Source organism: Monodelphis domestica, chromosome 5 (genome assembly GCF_027887165.1).
Source record: "Monodelphis domestica isolate mMonDom1 chromosome 5, mMonDom1.pri, whole genome shotgun sequence".
NCBI lineage: Eukaryota > Metazoa > Chordata > Mammalia > Didelphimorphia > Didelphidae > Monodelphis > Monodelphis domestica.
In genome coordinates, this window is record NC_077231.1 from 41,447,831 (window position 1) to 41,468,088 (window position 20,258).

Below are 20,258 nucleotides of genomic sequence, written 5' to 3' on the forward strand. Positions count from 1 at the left end.
ATGTAGAGAGAAAACTCTCTGGAAATTAAAAAAAAAAAGGAGAAGCAAAGATGGAAACCGTGCCACCCCCTTCCAATGTCCCTCCCTCCCCATCCTAAGAGGACTTTAAAGATGTTTTAAAACTCTCAAGAAGTTTCCATTCTGTGCCCCCAAATCTCAATTTTATTCTTTCTCATACACCCACCCACTCTACTCGCCCCTTGTAATTTCCTAGAGGGAAAAAAAAAGTCCAAAAGTTGAACAGATCTAAGTTAAGGAAGGAGAGAGGGAGAGACAGACAGACAGAGAGGTTTCTCAAAATTCAGATGTGCCTACTATCACTTGGATGCTCTACTGAATTTTTAAAGCATCCCTTCCCAGTTTTCCTAAATATACAAATGCAAAAAGACTTTTAGTCCGATTTATTTTAACCATCTTCTACCCTTAATCAGTCATGCCACTTAATCTGAATGAAATGTTCACTATTCAGGACCAGAAGGGTTTCCTAGACTTGATGATTCAGTGGATAAATAATTATGATCTGTACTATTCAGAATTCATATACCATTAATGAGTTGATTAGTTACTACAAACTAGGACCCTTTAAACAATTTTTAAATGAAAACAATGGATGGTTTTATTATTTATTTTTACCCCAGGGTATCCCAGACCCCTTTCTTGTCATACAATCCCTAATCTTCAAACTATCTCCATAAGTAATTTCCAAGGAGGAAAGTTTCTTAAAGAAAAAGTGTTGTTTACTTTCTAACAAAAGACACTTAGATTTTTAAAGAATATGCCAACTATGCAAGAGAAATGAAGAATTGAAACCACTATCCCAATATTTCAAATACTCACCTACCCCATGCAAACTGCCTTAATTATCTGGAAATTTCAGAAAAAGGGATTATTTGGACCTGAAAATTCTGGCTAATTTCTCCAGTCCTTCTCAGTGAATGTGCACTTTAGATTGTAGTGGAAAAGTATGAATGTAAGTTCTAAGTATGAAGACAAAATCATTTGTAGTCTTTACGATAAACCTGACTACAAATTGTCTTTCACTTTTCCAGAATGGAGTATAATTGAGCTATGTATTGCGGTTATATGAAAACTATGTAAGATGGAGATCTGATATTCATATGCAATGATTTCATTTTCAAGAGTTTTAGCATTTCCAGTGCGGAACTGTGAGAAATCTACATATTACTACATTTAGGACATGCCACCATGTCATTCCTTTGTTAACTTTCAGAGCTGAAATGATGTCTTGTTTTCATATGCAAAGCAGAATTTCCTCTTTGAACACTTAGGTTCAATGTATAGTTATTTCCTCTTTCTGTAAACTCTGTATCATCATTCATTTACTCATGAACTGCATGAGTTCTAAAAGTTCAGTTGAACAATTCAGGCTGATAATAGAGTCCGAGGGGAAATTTACTTTAGACATTCTTGCCACAATAGCATGTTTTTCTGTGTTTAGGAGCCAACAGGTGAGCCCTCTCCTAAAAGGCCCAGAGGAAGACCTAAAGGAAGCAAAAACAAGAGTCCCTCAAAAGCTGCCCAAAAGGTGAGATTTTCTGGCAAAGATCTTCCAACAATGCTAATTTCTCAGTATCAATTTCCTTGTCATCTCAATCACTGAAGGTTCAAACCTGAGGATTTGTTCCATTTGGATAACTTAAGAGACACATTTCTCAGATTTTACATTTGTAAGATGTAATATAGGAGTTAACTTTTTTTTTTTCCAGGAGGACCCTAAGGGCAGAACACATGAAGATAATTTGGTTATTTTTATTCTCTCTCTCTCTCTCTCTCTCTCTCTCTCTCTCTCTCTCTCTCTCTCTCTCTCTCTCTCTCTCTCTCTCTTTCTGTCTACCTACTACCTCTTAAAAACACACACACACACTATAATCACTATCAATATCAAGAGGGAGCAGAAAAGATTCCAATGTAATTACTAAGATCTCTATTAATTAAATTAGTTAAAAAATTAAACATTTTGCCTAGTTGTGGAATTTGAAATTTTTCCTTAGAAAAAAAATGAAGATTCATTTCCTGTGTTCTTATTTACATTACCACTTCAAATCAAATCCCTCTATTAAAGCTAAGTGCTTTGTCAAACATGTGGTAATTCAAAGCAAATCCAATTATGTGTTTATGGAAATAAGTGCATTTCTTAAAATTTACAGCTTTAAAATGTGATGGTAATATAAACTGATTGTGAGTTACAACATCAATGACTTACATTGAATATTGTTGGATAATCTATTTTAAAGAGTTTCCCTTTTCTTTTTTTTTTACTTTAAATGATATTGGACAACTTTAATTATTTCAACAAATTGTGACAAATAAAACTTTTATGATTCAAAAGTCCATTAATAATTTGTTATATAGTACAGTGTAGAATCCAGTCAATTCTAAGATTCAGGATGTCACTAAGTAAACCCTCAATGATAAGTTCAAATAACAGTTTCTTCCCATTTGGCTGAGTTTGATTCGAAAAGGTTATATAGTAGAATCCATTGCATGTATGGAAAATTTTTGGTGAACAGAATGAGTTGTGTGAAGCCTTGAAAATAAATACAGGAGTCAGATTTCTGTAGTATATAAGTATGTAACACTAAAGGTCAGGACTAGTCTCCTAACTTAGAGATATAAAGAATGGATGAAAATCAAAGTTCAACATGTTTAGGAATAAATTATGATGTTTGGGATAGATAGTTATCTGAACAGTAGATCTCTGAAGAATGAATGTATGTGTGTGTGTGTCTGTGTGTGTGTTGAAAAAGAACTAAGGACTCATCAAATTGTGGTTAATTTTTCTGTGTGGTTTACTTTGTGCCTGTGGGCCCTGACCATGTCATCATATGTGATAGTTTCAATGTTATACATTTCCATAGCAACTTGTGATAAATATTCACTTGTTGAGGGAGTGAATATGGTTTCATGTCTGTCTTATTTTTAACTGTTTGGAATAGTTGGTTGAGTGTTCATATTTACAGTATGTGCTTAAATTCACATTAGTTTCCCAGAATCTAGACAAGGAATGAGCCATATTTTAATCAATAGATCTGGAAGTGATTTTATATTTAAAATTAGAAGAAATATCTTGGTTATGTGAAAGAGTTGATTTTTTGTTTCTTACTCTTTATTTGCTATTGAATTAACTAAAATTAATTTTACAAAAGATAACTTTTAAAAAACAAAAATAGCAAATCCAAACTCTAGCTTGCTTTGCTTGAAACAAAGACTTAAATTTTGACCAAATTGTGTGTTTAAAAATTCATTGTGAAGTCCTCCAGGAAGAATCTTTACATTTCTTGCCCCTCCTTCCACTGAAGTATAAAATCATTTATGCTGGAAGAAATTTTTACATTTCTTCCCCCTTCCCTCCACTGAACTTTAAAATCATTTATGCAGGGAGATTCCTGCATAAATGATTTTAAAGTTCAGTGGAGGGAGGGGCAATTTACTGAATTTACTGAAATCAAAGTGGAATTAAAAAAAAGTTATTTCACCTTTTTGAGTTGGAAATATTTACCTGATAACTGAGAAAACTCAAAGCCCTGCTTAGAAGGAAAACCAAGAGATATGTGCCTCATTTGCCTTTTTAAGAACTATACTAACAAACAGTACTGTCTGTGCTCCTGAATTATGTCTGATTTGCTTTTAGTTTCTTTCATAACAGGCCTTTTAAAATGGACATGCTTCTTATACTCTATTCACTAGCATTTGGTAAATCTACAAGTTTTCAGAATTAAAACATTTCCAAATGCCCAGTTTTCTGACTATTTTCTAGAGAAAGATTCCCTTTTAAAAAATCTTTTAATCTGATACTATCAATCCAAATTACACAATTATTCCATGCTATGCACCTATAAGAATTTCTGTCATTGAGGCAACTCAGAAAACTTGCCTCTAGATAGTCTTATTTTCCCTTGATCTTAAAAATTAAGCTTTGGTTAGAGGAAATATTTCTTTGAATTTGTGAAATAATAAATCACATCGCTGAACCTTAAAGTCTTTGAAAACAATATTAATTAACTTTATCAGATCCTTTACAAAGGAACTTAGCTGAAGAATAGTTGTATTTTCCAAGTAAATACATAGGAGAGTTCATATCAAATCCATAGGAAGTTATAGCTAGACTATTGGTATGTTCTCATAATTAGCTAATTGGGTGTTCTCTTGTGAATCACTGCACATCATCATGAAAAATATATCACAGAAAGTGGTAGGAGACTCTAACAACTACACAAATTTTTACTAATACTAATATATAATATTAATGATTTAATTAGTGTTATATTGGCAATAATCAGTGCTCTTAAATTGATAAAAGAAAAGCTTGGGATTTGGATTGTGTGGAGTGTTTAAAATTTCTTGGGGCATGATGTTTCTCTACTAGTGGAGTTTGTGTTTGGTTGGACTTAGTAAACTGGCCTTGGGGCATTTGAAAACAAATTGTTCTTGTTAGGAAATTAGCAATATGAAACTTGACAATGCATGCAGAATGTTGTAAGACCAATTGGACAACCCATAAAATAGCAATTTTACTATAATTTCAGGTCAGAAAAAAATTGATTTAGACATAACATATTAATTTGTTTAGAAATAAACAAATACAACTTGTAATTTGGACTACTGGGGGGGGGGAAGAACAACTGACCTATTTTTAAAATGAAGGAAAAGAAAATGCCTAGATATGCCTAGACTAAGTGTGTGCCAATTTACAGTATGCTAATATCCCTTAAATGAGGACTGAGAATTTTTTTCCTGAGCCCAATTCATGTTGATACTGTTTCAAATTCATCAGATAGAAAATGACTAATGTGTTTTTCCCTTTGTTTTTTTTTTAACAAATAATAAATAACCACTAAAATGATGTGCTTTTACCTTTTTATCTAGGTTTTCATTTCTTAGATTGAGGGAATTGGTTTTCATTAGTTTTTCTCTCAGTTCCCTTATAACTCTTCTGTGTCTCTCATGTTTGTACTTTCTAGCATAATGTTTCCCTTGTTTAGAATGAAGAAAACAATTTTCTTCCAAGGAATTTTTGTTGTTGTTGTTACCTTTTATCACAATTTAAAAAACGAAATAGGTCACTTAAATATCTGGCTTACAGAAGAGTCATTTTTAATATCAAAAGCTGACGATCACCCTAGTATTTTTGAAAAGCTTTTTCTAAGGTTGTTTTAAATTTTAATTGGAGGGAAGTTCAATTTTAAGGAGGTCTCCAGGTGAGATAAATCAATTAAACTTTCATATTATGGTCAGTTTTATTCTTCAAAGCCCAATGGACAATGAAATTCATAATCATCCAGATAAAATATATGCTTGATCTCTTTTTTATGTGTTTAAGTTAGCACAGTGCCTGGCTCAGAGGAATTGTTATATCAATGCTCACCCCCTTCCTTTCTTCATTCCCTTTAAATTGTGCCTATATCCTGACTTTACTTTGCCAGTGTAGACTAAGCCTAAATAACAACTGCACAGGGGAACATTGTGCTTGTCAAGCTTCCTGTTTACAACTTCTTTAGTACTGATTCTATCCATTGTATTTACAGATTATTACCAACAGTCCACAATCATGATCGATTTTTTTCTTCCTAACTGGTTGTTTCAGATAAATCTTTATATCTTTTTGATGATGTCCCCAATCAAGGGACATTTCAAAGTGTAGGGGAGGTGAGCAGCAAAGAGAGCCCCCAGAACCTGTTTTGTTGGCAAATTCAAGGAAGATGATTTGGGGCTTATAAATCGGCTCCTCCCCCAAATATGGGCACTGGGCTATTAAGATTTTTAGTTTTACTCTTCCAGACAATAGTCTTACACTTGAAGGTTGCCATGTCTCTGCCTACATTTCCAAGGAAAAACCCAGAATTTGCAGTTCATCAAAGTCCCCCAAAGGGAACTTTGATCCCTAATTCTTTACAAAATTTGGTACAAATTTGTACATGTTTCCTCATAACTACTCCTCTTTGGGGAATGTAGCTGCAACCTCCCTCTGACTCTCACTGATATCTTCTTTGCCCCCAAACCAGTTTCTGGCTCTAAACCAGAGATAATGTTCAAACTAAGGAAGAAACAAATACATTATCCTTGTTTTAGAAAGGAACCTGTGGGTAGGGGAAAACCTTCTCTTCCCTAGAGTTGACAGCAGCAGCCTCTTTTCTGAAAGCTATCAATTACTCTGACTGACCTATACTACTGATACATTTTTATCTTGAGGTCTCAGCAGATCATTTTGCGGAGGAGATAGGATATACAAGATTGCGATTATGTTGCATTGGGGTTCTTACTTGACAAGAGATCAATGCCAAAGAGCATTTTATGTCAGTTAAATAATTCATACCTGTGGTCTTGTCTTTGTTAATTGACTTAATGCTGTTTCAGAGCCCTCTTGGAACTTCTTGGGTGGTAATGGATCATGCAAATTTCACTACCCGGTCTCTCTTGGTTCCATGCTATCTGCCATGGATCTCTTTCCTGTTAGGAAGGAGCTAATGGTGAACAATGACTCATTAAATGGAGCACTAACTGTATGTTTGCTTAAATGCCCCCTTCCAAGTTTTTGAAGGATACCTTCTATTTGGGTTATCCAGGTGTGGTGTGGACATGCTAACCTGTTACATGTTCATCCCAGGAGCTCTGCTCAAAAGGTTGCTTTTGAGAAATGTCATTGTTATTCACCATTTTGGTTTTAAAAGAAAAAGGTAGAGAGTAAGAGGAGTTGGATCAAAATCTGAATCTGTTCTCTTTCTTTGCATTTAGGATTAAGTTAGATCTGTTTATATAATGAAGCCAGATATGTCTCTATCATTGGTAACACGATGAGATATACGCCTATCCTCTTGATACTGAAAAATTGACAAGAGAATTTTTAAAAAATTTAAATTTTAAAACATTAAAAATGCAATGTAAGGAATAGTAAGATTCTCTCAAATTCATACATCACAAAAGATGTACTGGCTGGCTTTCTGTGGCACAAAAACCTTATGTAACATAGCTCAAGACACAAAGAGAAGTTGAGTTGATCTAGGGGGTGGGGAGTGAAAAGGATAAGGCTAGGAAAGGAAATGGTTAGCAGAAGCAATAAAATTGTGTCTAGCACTAGGTTACAACAAGGATCTATTCAATATTTATTTTTTGTTAAGATAATATTTTGCTTTAATAGACAAATTTTTTTGTCTATTATTAGATTATTTATATTAGATTAGATTAGATTCTTTATATTTTGAAATGATTACCTGAGGAAGAAAAAATACCCTTTGTAGACTTTTCTATTGCAACTGCCTTTAAATATAATTATCAAAATGCTTTCATTTTGGCTATCAGATTTTTTCATTAGAAATTCTTTTTTTTCTAGCTATTACTTTATCATGTCTCTAAGGTATATATTTTATATACTTTATTATAATATCTCAGTTGAGAAATCTAATGTTTTAAGAGATGAGATGATAGGGCAAGCTTTAACTTGAGAAAATGATTGAGGAGAAGCATATTCGCTGGTATTCTTAGTATGTCATTGAATTTCAGGTTAGGGTTTGGGTGTAAAGATGGAATGTAGTCCTCTGTCAGTTTATAGAATTGGAGAGTGGCTTATCTGCACTACCAGCTTCTTTTCCTATGTAAGAATAGAAAATCTACTGGTTGGGATTGGGGGGGGGTGTTTTACTATTTTTCAGTTGACAAGGATTTATTTTCTCTTCTCTTTCTTCCTTGAATAAAAGAAAAGAAAATTCTTGTAACTAATAAATAGAGTCATGTGTAATAATTCTCAAAGGCCATGTATTAAAGTATATTATAATTCTCACAATGGCCATGTTCTAAAAGGTAGGCTTTATTTCACATCTTGAACCCATTATCATTTCCATCAGATGCTTCAACATGGGTCCTGAGGAACCATGGCTGGTCAATGCATTGATCAGAGTACTTAAGTCTTTCCATGTATGTCTTTTCAAAGCTGTCAATGTATTGTTTTCCTAAAATTATAAGTTTCCTAAACCATAAAACCAAAAGGGTTGATGTGATGATCTCAAAGTTACCTCTCCACTTTAAAAATATTCTGTCATTCCAGATTGGACACTTTAATTCTACCAATATTATAATCTAAGATTTTAACAACACAGCCTCAAATATTTGCACATTAAAGACAAATTTGCTAGCAAATCTATTTTGTTTCTTAACCCATTGTTTTATGCATATCACATCTTAGAACCTAGATTTCAAAAACGTATTCTAGTATAATGCACTGTCATTTCATTTGTAGGTAAGTTCCTCTTCCCTAGATCTGCTTCCAAAAGCATGAACACAAAGAGAGAAGACAGAAAAACATGAAGAAAGAGATGAATAAAGGGGAAAAGATGAGGAAGGCCTGTGGACATCTGCAGATGCCTTCTAGAACTCTGCTAGATTTTTTTGATTCTTTAAAAGATAAAATTCTCATTTCCCTTTGGAAAGAGAAATAAGGAGTGTGGAACTAGTCACTAGCAAAGAACAGGATTTTCCCCCCCTGTTTTGAAAAGCATTGTCTTGGAAAGCATTAGCTAGAGCAATGAACCTAAGAGCCAACGTTAGGATGAATTAGATTTCCAGGCAATTCTGTTTGTAAACACTCTTTTTTTGTAGCCCCTGTACAGTTGAGTTGAGCTAGAACTAGTAAAGGATAAAGGTTTCAAACCTCTAAAAGAGCCACAGAGGAGAACTAAAGTATTTCTTTAAGAAGCAGTCTCAGGAGGGGGTTTCAATTTACATGTAACTTTGGTCTGAACGACTAAAAGAGCAGGTTTGCTTTTTTAACAAGTTGGAGTGATAATCATGAGATTTTGCCCTCTAGTTAGTGGAGTGAGTTTTAGTTTTGAATAGGTTCATTGTCAAGAGATTCTCACTTAGAAGCCATCATATTTGCCCAGATAAAGGAAGTCTGGCTTCAGTACTCCCCAGGTGAGGTCCTCTCTTTGGGGGATTTTTTTTCTCTGACTAAAATACATCAAAACCCTTTTAGAGCACAGTTCAATAATTATATGGAATCAGCAACACCAGGACAAAATCAGCTGTAGTCTACCATTCTCGTAATGCCTTCTGAAAGATAACAACTGCCTACAAAAACTCCAGTAACACATTTGGGCTGGAACCCAGACATCATAAAGCAGGTGCTTGAGGGCACATATCGGTGGAATTAGCCACTGGGTAAATGATGTAATTTGACAATTGCTTTGGTAGATTAATTCAGATTCTGTTTCTCTCTCAAGAACATTAATACATGCTTATAGCTTAGTGGCTTTAGCCAAAAGATTTTGAGATGCCACATGCTTTATATAGTCTGATAGCAAAATGAATTGACTTCAAAGAAAATTTGTCAGTCAGTGACTTAACCTGTAATGAGATCCAGTCTCTCAAAGGGGTATGAGTCAGCTTTCGTTGAAGTGAATTCATTTTCCCAAGTTCAATTCATATCTGTCTCTTATGTCTATGTCTTAAACAGAGGAGCAGCCAAAAGCTACTGTCACCAAAAGAACTCTACTCAGGACAGCCCAGTTTCAAAACCTGACAAGAGAGGAGAAAGCTGAGGCTACTTGGTTGTCTTTTAGTCCTAGGAAACTAGTCTGACCAGCACATAGTAGGACAATGTGAAATAATTACTTGTGGTCAAAAGTTAGATGTGTGCATGAATGAGTTTGTAGATCATCATTTAATTTGCTTCACAAAATAGCAAAGAAAGTAAGAGATTTTTGTCTAGGAACTATTTTTAAATTATAGTCAGGCATTACAAAATTAAAAGAAAAATCTCCTGTCATTTAATGGAGAGTTCATCCAAGTGATTCTTGTACCCATTGGTCCAGGAGCTATAGCAAACATTAAGTCACCAGGCATTTTAAGAATACAGAAACCCTCGATGAAGTTTTACTCTGATTCATCTTGGCAGTGAGGAAATAATCCTGGGTGTCAGACACAGAGTGGCATTATTCTGATTCATGATGCCCAATTTCCCTGCAGGAAGTCTCATATCTTTAGCATTAGTCACATGGTTTACATTATGCTTACTTCAGTAATCATAATTAAGGATCTCTAATTTCCTCAATGAAGGAAGATGAATTTCTTTGGTTTAAAAAAATATATCACCTAGTATCCAACCTTCTAGAGACAGCTAGATGTAGGTAGTATAGTATAGTAGATAGTATAGTAGATAGAGCACTAAGTCTGGAACCAGGAAGACCTGAGTTCAAATTGTGGTCTTAGACACTTACTAGTTATATGACCCTAAGCAAGTCACTTAACTCTGTTTGCCTCCGTTTCCTCATCCGTAAAATGAGCTGGAGAAAGAAATGGCAATCCATTCCAGTATCTTTGCCTAGAAAACCCCAAATGGGGTCATGAAGCCTTAAAGAGTTGGACATGATGGAAACTGAACAACAACAAAATCTGACTTTCTAGTGACAAAACCTTCCTTTCTTATTTCATCTGGACTATAAATAATAGATGTGTACTCATCCACTCTATTTCTTGGTTTAAAAGATTCTTAAAAATCTTACTTATTAAGTAGAACCTCTATGACTTTCTCTTCTCTTTAGTAAAGTCTCTGCCAACCTGGCATCATTTCTGTATGTCCCTGAGATATTAAAAATCAGACTGTAGTGAGAGTTTCTTTATCCAGAAAAGTATATATGAACAAAATAAATAGGATATGGGGAAGTCTAATAGAAATTGCTAATTGCTTTGCATTATAGATGATGCCAAAAAAAATTTAAACCCTTACTTTCCATCTTAGAATCAGTACTGAGTATGGGTTCTAAGACAGAAGAGTGATAAGGGCTAGGCAATGGAAGTTAAGTGACTTGCTCAGGGTCACAAAGATAGGAAGTGGCTGAGGCCAGATTTAAATATTGGACCTCCAATCTATTAGCCTGGCTCTCCATCCACTGAGCCACCCAGCTGCCCCTCCAAAATTTGTTTTTCTTATTATAAATACAGGATGTCTCACTTAACCATCTCAATCATTGTGAATAAAAGCTCTTACTTATCCAAGGTCTTGATGTTGAGCTCCGGAGCCAAAAGGGCAATGGAGAAAATCTAGAGCATATTGCAAAGGAGCAGCCAAACAGAAAAGAGAATTTGCCATGGGAAATTGATTTTATAGATAATTCCTGGGATGAGAGTCTGTCTTTAAAAGGCAATTCCTTCCCAGGGCATTGGAGTTAGATTTGAGATTTATAATGGCTTTCTAGATATATTTCACAGATGCTGATTTTCTTGTGAATTTGGAAAAGTAGCTAGAATCATAGCACAACTTTGAATAATTTAAAATTGGCATGTATATGAGACTTGATAAAATAAGTACAGATAATTATTACTCATGGCATCCCTTATAGCAATTGGCAAGGCTATGTCAGAGCTGTGAAATTTGAAGTGAGAGTCACTCTTTGCTAGTTTTGAACTCAACCAGTGAAGAATTCCAAAACTTAGAAATGTACAGACAATTTTTCCATGGAGATGATTTGGAGGCGCATTCAACTGGATTAATGTTAATCAGCCTAAGTTGATGGCAATAAATTTTGCATTTTACATTTTGGCTCATAGGTTTGTTTCATATTTGTGCTATGTTCATAAGCTTCTTGCATTATCCTTTTGAGAAACTATTCTTGGCATATGGAAGAGCTGTTAGTATTTTAAAATGATACCAAGAATGTGATGCAGATGTAACATTAGGAAGTTAGATTCCCTTTGATCTGAGTGCTTTGACTGATTTTGGAAATAGAGGTACCAAGTAAAAGAAACGTTTGTCCAGGAGATGGTACTCTTCCTCTGGTTAATGGCTTGCCTTAAGCATTTCAGTATAACTTTGGGTCTTAAGTTAATTCGATTCTGGTAAACAGTACCACAGACACTGCAAATCCTATCACAGAATGTGGTTTGAAAACGCTGTAGTTCCCAAGGACTCTAAAGAAAATGTGAAATAGGCTGTCGACATCAAGTCGAAAATGATAAATTTGAGGATACAGAGACATCTGAACTCTATAGGAGTGTAACTTCACCAAATGGCTTCCATCTTATTTTTGAGTTTGGTGAGTTATAGCAATTTATATTTTGAGAGGAACTTTATATAGCCCTAGGAAACGACATCTTTCCTAGATGTTCTTCCTTTGTAGAGCCTTGAAAAGGCTTTGGGTAATAATAATAATAATAATAATAATAATAATAATAATAATAATAAACATTTTATAGCATCTGGTATGTGCTAGGTACTGTGCTGAGTGCTTTATAAATATATTGCCTCATCTCAATTATAAATATTGTCTCATCCCTATAATAAATCTGGGAGGTAAGTGCTATCATCCTTATTTTACAGGTGAAGAAACTGAGGCAAACATGTTAAATGATTTGCCCCGAATCACACAGCTTTTAAGTCTCCGAGATCAGATTTGAACTATATCTATATAGCAATCTTTTAAGTCAAGAGACTGGTTTAGGATAGTAAGAGTCACAAATTTCAGGGCACAAACATTGGTACCCTCGATTTTTTAGACTAAATGTATAGGAATTTCTTGTGGATACAATCCTGAAAAAATGATCAGGCAATTAAAAAAGAAGAGATAAAGACAGACTCCAGAGCCCAGACTGAAGATTTTCTCTTTGTATCCTATAGACAGAATAGTTCATGTATGGTCTTCCTTCTTCCTCTACTTGTGGTGGAAACCACTTCACAAGACTAGTCTTCTCCAAGGCCAAGTCTCTTCTTATCTAAATTCATCCTGCCATACTCTTCTTGTTTGACTTCACGAGCAAGAGCAAAGGAAGGCACTTGGTTCTATTGTAGTCCAAAATTGGTTTGATAACCTCTACATTTTTCTTTAGTAAACTAAGAACAATACTGTGCCAGTTGAGAAACTAAACAAGACAAAGGCAATAGGAAAGTAGAATTACTCCTGCCTATAGTGGGAAGATTTAGACTCACATCTCTATTCTGCCAGTTACTAAGGCAAGCCACTTCACTTTGGGGGACCACAGTTTCCTTATCTTTTAAAAATGAATTGTAGAGAGTATCAAGGTGGTTCAGTGCATAGATAGTCAGGCTTAGAGATGGAAGGTCCTGGGTTCAAATTTGGGCTCAGACACTTCCTGGCTGTGTGACCCTGGGCAAGTCACTTAATCCCCATTGCCTAGCCCTTACCTCTTTTCTGCCTTGGAACCAATGCCCAGTATTGATTCTAAGATAGAAGGTAAGGGTTAAAAAATGAATTGCAAAATTCTTCATCTCTATTTCCTCCATTAATTTTTCTCTAGTGTAAGGAATATGTGTCTTGTTTCACAAAGTGATGAACAGGGAAATGTGTATTATATAATAATATATGTACAACCTCTATTATATTGCCTTCCTTCTTGGGGAGGGGAGGAGGAGTGGGAGGAATGGAGGGAGGAAAGGGAAAAAAAGAATGAGACATAGGTTTGGGGGCATAGCTGATGTGAGGATTCATTTCTCTTGGATAAGCGTATTTATTATAATTTAGTACATATTTATAATGAATCTTCTATATTGTGTTTTTGCTGAGTTATATATTGTGTGTTATACATGTAAATTTTTTTTAGTTACTAAAGATTAAAAAAACAACAAAACAGTCCCTGCCATTAAAACTTTAGATTTTTGAGGGAAATAATTTGAATGAGAAATGGCAACTAGGTGGCTCAGTGGATAGAGAGCTCTGCCTGGAGATGGGAAGTCTTGAGTTCAAATGTGACCTCAGACATATCCTAGCTGAGTGGCCCTGGGAAAGTTACTTAACCCCAGATGTCTAACCCTTACCCTTCTTCTGCCTTGGAACCAATAATTAGGATCAATTCTAAGATAGATGGGAAGGGTTTAGAAAAAAATGAAGAGCCTGTTTAATTAAGGATCTAGGTTCCCTTCTAGCTCTAAAATCATAAGACTTTGTGATTCTCTGGTACTGGGGAGATGATCAAGGAAAGAAAGACAAATTCTCTTCAAATGCCTATGATTAAGTTTCATTCAGGACCGTATAGAATATCTTATACTAATAAGGTAGATGGTTGGGGAAGCCAGGCAGTGCAGTGCATAGAATGTTGTTTGGAGTCAGGACACTTATGAGCTTTGTGACTCTGGGCAAATCATTTAACCCTGTTTGCCTCAGTTTCCGTGTCTGTAAAATGAGCTGGAGAAGGGAATGACAAACCACTCCATCATCTTTGCCAAGAAAATTCCCAACTGGGTCCGAAAGAGTAGGACACCACAACAACACAAGCTGCTACTGCTATTACACCTATTGCTTTTGTAAGCAAGCACTTACTAGGGTCCTGTTGTGTTCCTTTCTTTGAAAACAGCAGTATTCCTGTCAAGGAAGCTAAGGGCTTACTTGGGGACTCTCTTCTCTAACTCTTGGTCCTTAGAGTCTTCATTGGGCAGATCGCATTGGCAAGGAATACCAAAACATGCCTCGTACAGTTTTAAGAACTTACCTTTTGAAAGAAATGCTTATGCCTTTAATAATAATAACAGGCATTTACAGAATTCTTCCCAAAACATACTCATACATTGTTGCATCTGAGACTTAACAATAACCCAATGAAATAAGTGATAGTGGTATCGTTATCCCCATTTTAAAGATGAGGAAACTGAGAGTCAAAGAGTTATGGTCACACGACTAGTCAAAACTGGAGTAAGAATTTCAAAGTTTCCCTGAAAATTTTAGTGTTTACTCTACATTGCTCCTCTCCACATTTTGTGGAGATTGTGGGTGTGCCATGCTGTGTACGTACACAGCATGGCACACCCACAATCTGGAAAATTCATGTAAAATTGTTTTCTCTCCCTTCATTGCTGAGAAGTCTGAATTTTTTCTTTTTCTTTTATGTACTTATAGTCCCTTATTATAAATTTTGGGTTAAGTATGAATTTTTGAATTTCTAAGCTTATTCTCTGTCTTCTTGTAGTCTTTATATGTCATCTGAGGCTTCTGCAAAACTCCTCCAAAATTCCCATTTAATTTCTAAAGCTGACCCTCAATATAGCAAAACCTCAACAAGGAGTCTCATGATGTGGAAGGGATTACTGTATATACATATATGTATATATGCACATACATTATACATGTATCGATATGTCATATGTCCCCTTATATATTTATATCAGATGTCCAAATATATGTATTTATTAAACTACTACGTATATAATCTAAACCATATTTTCCCATTTTTTATGGATTTATGGCTCAATTAAAACTCTGGGAGGGAGGGGAAATCTTAAGGATATAAGAAATAAATCATCCAATCAGAGACTTAAAGGAGAAACCTTTTCATTACAGATTGAGAAACAAGAGCCAAGCAGTGTGTGCTCCATCACTTTTACTTGTGTTCATTCTCTTTGGGGAAGACCATAGTCTTTATATTTCATAATAGAGTCTCTCTTGAACGCTTTCTTTTAAAACGAGGGTAATTGGAATTTATTCAAAGTTACAAATCAGGGAAGAAAACAAAGAGCTTTTGAAGCAGCCATTGAACTCATCAGTGAACGTAGAATAACACTGGAAAACATGTCACATGTCCAAATACTACTAAACAGTGCCAGGATGTTAACCATTTACTTGGATTTCATCTTTTCCCCCCAGAAAGCAGAAGCCACTGGAGAAAAACGACCAAGAGGCCGACCCAGGAAATGGGTAAGTAATAAAATTCCAGTCCTATTTCCTCATCTTTTGACGTCTTAGAGAAAACCCTCTTCATTATCTTGTGTATGGTGGGCAGTTGACAGGGAGAGGAGATAATACGATTCCTTATGTGGATTTATGTGGGTTTCTGTCTTTTCATTTTCTGATTTTTGAGAATCTTCGAATGGGTTAAGGCAAGAGAGTGTCACAGACAAACTTTCTACCTGCACCCTAGGACTGAGGGCACTTTATTTTCTGGGAGTAATGGCATATGTTTTCTCATTATGAAAGGAACCTCTACTCCATTCAAAACAAAATAACAATGAGATAGAGAACTCGGTCATTCAGTGAACCACAAAAGTTAAAGGGGCAATGGGAAGCACAGCAGTTTGATTAGAAATGGTGATAAAAGTCAACTGGTGTAGTCATAATTTTAAGACTTTGGAGGAGGGTCTGTAAAACTATTTCCTATGAAGTCTATTTTTTTTTCAAATTTGCTTTGAAACAAAGATATTAATTTTGAATATCTCTTGCTTCTTTTAGAAAAAAAACTGCTGCATATTTTAGAAACCTTTTGTCTTATGATGATATGCAGATTTCTGGTCCCCTTGAGATTCAAAATTCATCCAGTCTATTAAAGATTGTAATGAATGAGGTGATTTCTCCCATAGATCCATTTATTCCTTTCCAAATTCTATTTCCCATAACTCCCTTTTCCATCTCTCTAATGGAATTAAGGAGCACCTTGTTTAAGAGTGTCAGAAGATCCATCACTTAAAGCAGATAAAAAATATATTGTGTTGTGTAGTGACTTTTTTAGGATTTTCTTCATCCATTGTTTTCTCTTTCTCTACCTGCACCCTACCCTTCCTCCATTGTTAATTTCTACCCATATTTTACTTATGTCTTCCTGTTTCCATCTCTTTATTGCCATACTCTCTTGCCTCTTCTTTTTGGCCACTCTTTTGAGAAGTAAAACATGGAGTCATTTGTCTCTAAGGTTTCTTACAGATATCTTAGACATAAAGATTCTATGTCTTGAAAATCTTTGCTTTTCTGATCTTCATGCTGGCTTTATTTACCATCAAAGGACTTGAGTTGCAAGACTTTGTGAGAACTCCTGAGCCATCCTTGCTATTGTCTTTAATAAGAATAGAGAGGATTATGTTGTAGATTGTTGAAAATCTTTTGGTTCCCGAAGATTTTTTTCTGTACATAGAAGAGGAAATAAAAGGAAATTGGGCATTTGTTTATAGACTGAGTACTTCTGGTTTATACGTCTTATGCTGGAAAGAATATAGTGCCAATAATAATGAGGGATTAAATTCAGTGAAATCCTTTGGTGAAAAATTTGCTCTGAAAAAGCAAATTATTGTCTTTTCCATAGAAAAGACTTTTATTTTATAGTAAGCTTAATTCTTTCCAATAGTGTCATTCATTCACTCCCTTGAATTAGAGGTATTTGTTTTTAAACTCACTGGATTTACAGGGCTTGTGGTTTGGAAACCAAATGTTTTCCCTTCTTATTCCTGAAATGCTTATTAAGCCCATTTGCTTTTTAAAAATACATCTTACAAATTGTAAATAGTGATGGTTTGATGTAGCAGGATGAGTAGGAAATGCATAGGGTTTCATCTCATTTGGTCTTCTCTACCATTTTGGAATTGAGTTTCAAGTCGTCTTTTGATGCCCTCAATGTGACTCACATTATCTTTTAGTAGAGAAAATCCGATGACTATTTATTGGGAAATCTTTGAGATTAGAATGCTTTTCCCCTAGACTAGAGAAAGCAGGGCATGGATTTGCTAATTGCCTATCATCATGCATATTTATGACATTATTTTTTAAAAAATAAGCTGGACTACAGTCTACCTCTTACTCAGAATGCAGTGAGTGAGCCTGCATTAAAGTCACCAAACAAGGCTATCTGGGTGGAGTGGCAAAGGTAAGCCAAAAATGTTCTGTTCTCTCTGCTCCTAGCTCATACATCAGGTGTCTCTGTATTCTATTATGCCTTCAATAAACCTGCACCGAGTATCATTGGACCAACGAGTTATCAATTACCACAGAATGTTGTTGAATTAAGAGAAGAAACCATCCATGGCTGACCATCATTTTCCCAATTTTGCCACCCTTTCTAGTAAGTGCAGAGTGTTTTGGTCACATAGTGTTCATCAAACTGAAAAGCAGTGTTCCTTGCTGTTTCCTTCAATCTGAACATGCAGAGATGGACTGCTTAACAGGCTGCTATGGAATTCCAGAAGCTAGAACTTCTGCCGGTTCGAATTAGGCGTCTAACCTAAGCAATTCTCGGTTTTTGCCTGGAAAAGGAATTCTATCTTGCACTTTAGTTAACAATACACTCACTATGCTTGGAAATGCATATTTTGAGTATAGCCAAGGAGAAAAGAAATTGAGTGAAATTAAGAAAATGGTGGTCGAGCCTAACCAGCAGAATGTTATCACCAGATGCTGCTTTGCAAAAACAACTCACGCTTTAAACTGAAAAAAGGGGGTGGGCGCAATATACAGTGAATTCATGGAAATGAGAGATGTTTTTTGATGCTTTCTATGGAGTTGTTTCTCTTTCTTAAGGGGAAAGAAAATTAGCAATAGAGGGAATACAGTCCTAAATTAGAGGTTAGTGATTTTTGTTAGGAAAAAGTTGTAGTATTATAGAAGATACTAGGTTGGCTCTGAAACTGACCTAAAGGACTATAGGCTGCAGCTCAACTTCAGTCACTACAAAGTTACTAACAGATCCCAGCTGCCTCCATGAGCTACTGCTTCTCCCTTTATTTGGTCAATGGGTGTGGACTGTACGTCAACTGAAAAATATGCATTTTCATTACTTTTATTAGCAAGCATCTCTTTGGGGGGGGGGTCAGTTATCCTTTCGTTTGTGAGCTTGTGATACAGGAAGGTGATGTAATTTTATGTGGTAGTTAATGTGAGGTTTTCTTGATAAGGCAACAAAGAGTTTTTGTTTTTCCCATTTTGCAGAAGTCCAGATACTTGACTGATATATTGGGGGGTTGAAGAGAGAGGACTGAATAAGGAATTACAAAGAAAGCCATTACAAACCAGTTAGATTGAAAACTCCTGCAAAATTCACCAACTTGGTTCTCCCCCTAAACTCGAAATTTGATTTTGAGGCTGGAGCTTTAAAAGAATATTTAGTTTTTCATTTCCATTGTTTTTAACCCCCAGATGTTTGGTACCTTTTCTTTCAAGCCTCCCATTTTCTGATTTAACAGTCTAGCCTTCAGAAAGGTAATCCAGTAATAGATACTGTAGCCTCACATGGGATTTCCAAGTGAAGAAACAACTTTGATATAAAGAGAAACAGCTATGGTAGTGGCGAAGCCATTTTTCTCTTGGCAACTTTTAACAAGACAATTTTGAAAAAAGTAGAGCTCTCCTTAAAGTCCAAGGCTTTCTAAATCAACTACAGAAGGGGTAAAATACGAATTCTCTAATGCATATGATCTGTACAGAAGAGTGAAAGTAGACTTTTATACTTAAGTTCAGTGATAAAATAATAACTTCAAAACCCAACTCTAATCCTCTGAGGGCAGTGTCTTTAAGAACGTGTGTAGATTTGGGGCAGCTGGGTAGCTCAGTGGATTGAGAACCAGGCCTAGAGATGGGAGGTCCTAGGTTCAAATCTGGCCTCAGACACTTCCCAGCTGTGTGACCCTGGGCAAGTCACTTGACCCCATTGCCTAGCCCTTACCACTCTTCTGCCTTGGAGTCAATACACAGTATTGACTCCAAGAAAGAAGGTAAAGGTTAAAAAAAAAAAGAACGTGTGTAGATTTATAAAATGGTCTGTTCTGATAGTTACTAAATCAGTCACTTAAAAGTAGGATATTAAATGGGAAAATACAAATTCTACTTTTGATATAAGAATTTAATTTGGTTTTCATAGCACCCATGTAAATGTTTACCTATTTTAAACATAAAAGTGCTTTTCCTTCATGTTTTAAAAAGCTATTCAAAATGAACAATATCCTGGACTGTTAAACAATCCAGGATTCATTTGTAATAGATTCATTGGACAATGGCTGAATAATATCTAACAATTGAACTTCATGAAGGAGAGATGACATCGAGGACTGCTTTGGAAGGGGTGCCATATTGCCACAACAATTATGTGGTCTTTAAAAACTATCATTTTGTTAGAATATGTGGTGGCTGGGAGATTGTTTTGTTTTGTTTTGTTTTGTTTTGTTTTTGTTTTTGCCACTGGTGGCTGGTAGCAAATTGCTTTGGGGGAAGAATTGCTTCAGATAAATGTCCTTGTTTGCTTTTTAATGTCATCATCTCAATATAAAACTGGCAAGGATATTTATCTCTATTTCTTCTTGTTGACATTTACCATCATTTTGTAATTATTATCCATTGTCAAGTCAATAGCCTTGTTTTGTTTTGCATAGTAGTTTTCTCCATGCAATCTGAGTATTTGAAATGTAGCAGTGCATATATTTTACAATGGTGAGGTAAACTGTTGTGCTGTTTAAGGATGGCAACATTTCATTTTAAGACTTTATTTTATCCCCATTCGTACTTGTTTTAATGCTCTATTTCTGATCCAACGTGACTAATTCAATGAGAACT

General features: G+C 35.3%; 1 protein-coding gene across 1 annotated transcript in view; it reads left to right on the forward strand.

Annotated features, from left to right (window-relative positions):
- HMGA2 (high mobility group AT-hook 2) overlaps positions 1-20,258 on the forward strand; it is a 198,742-nt gene that overhangs the window by 1,838 nt on the left and 176,646 nt on the right. Inside the window, exons 2-3 of the mRNA XM_056798405.1 lie at positions 1,460-1,546; positions 15,600-15,650. Of these exons, the coding sequence (XP_056654383.1) occupies positions 1,460-1,546; positions 15,600-15,650 (138 nt within the window). The remainder of the gene's footprint in view (positions 1-1,459; positions 1,547-15,599; positions 15,651-20,258) is intronic.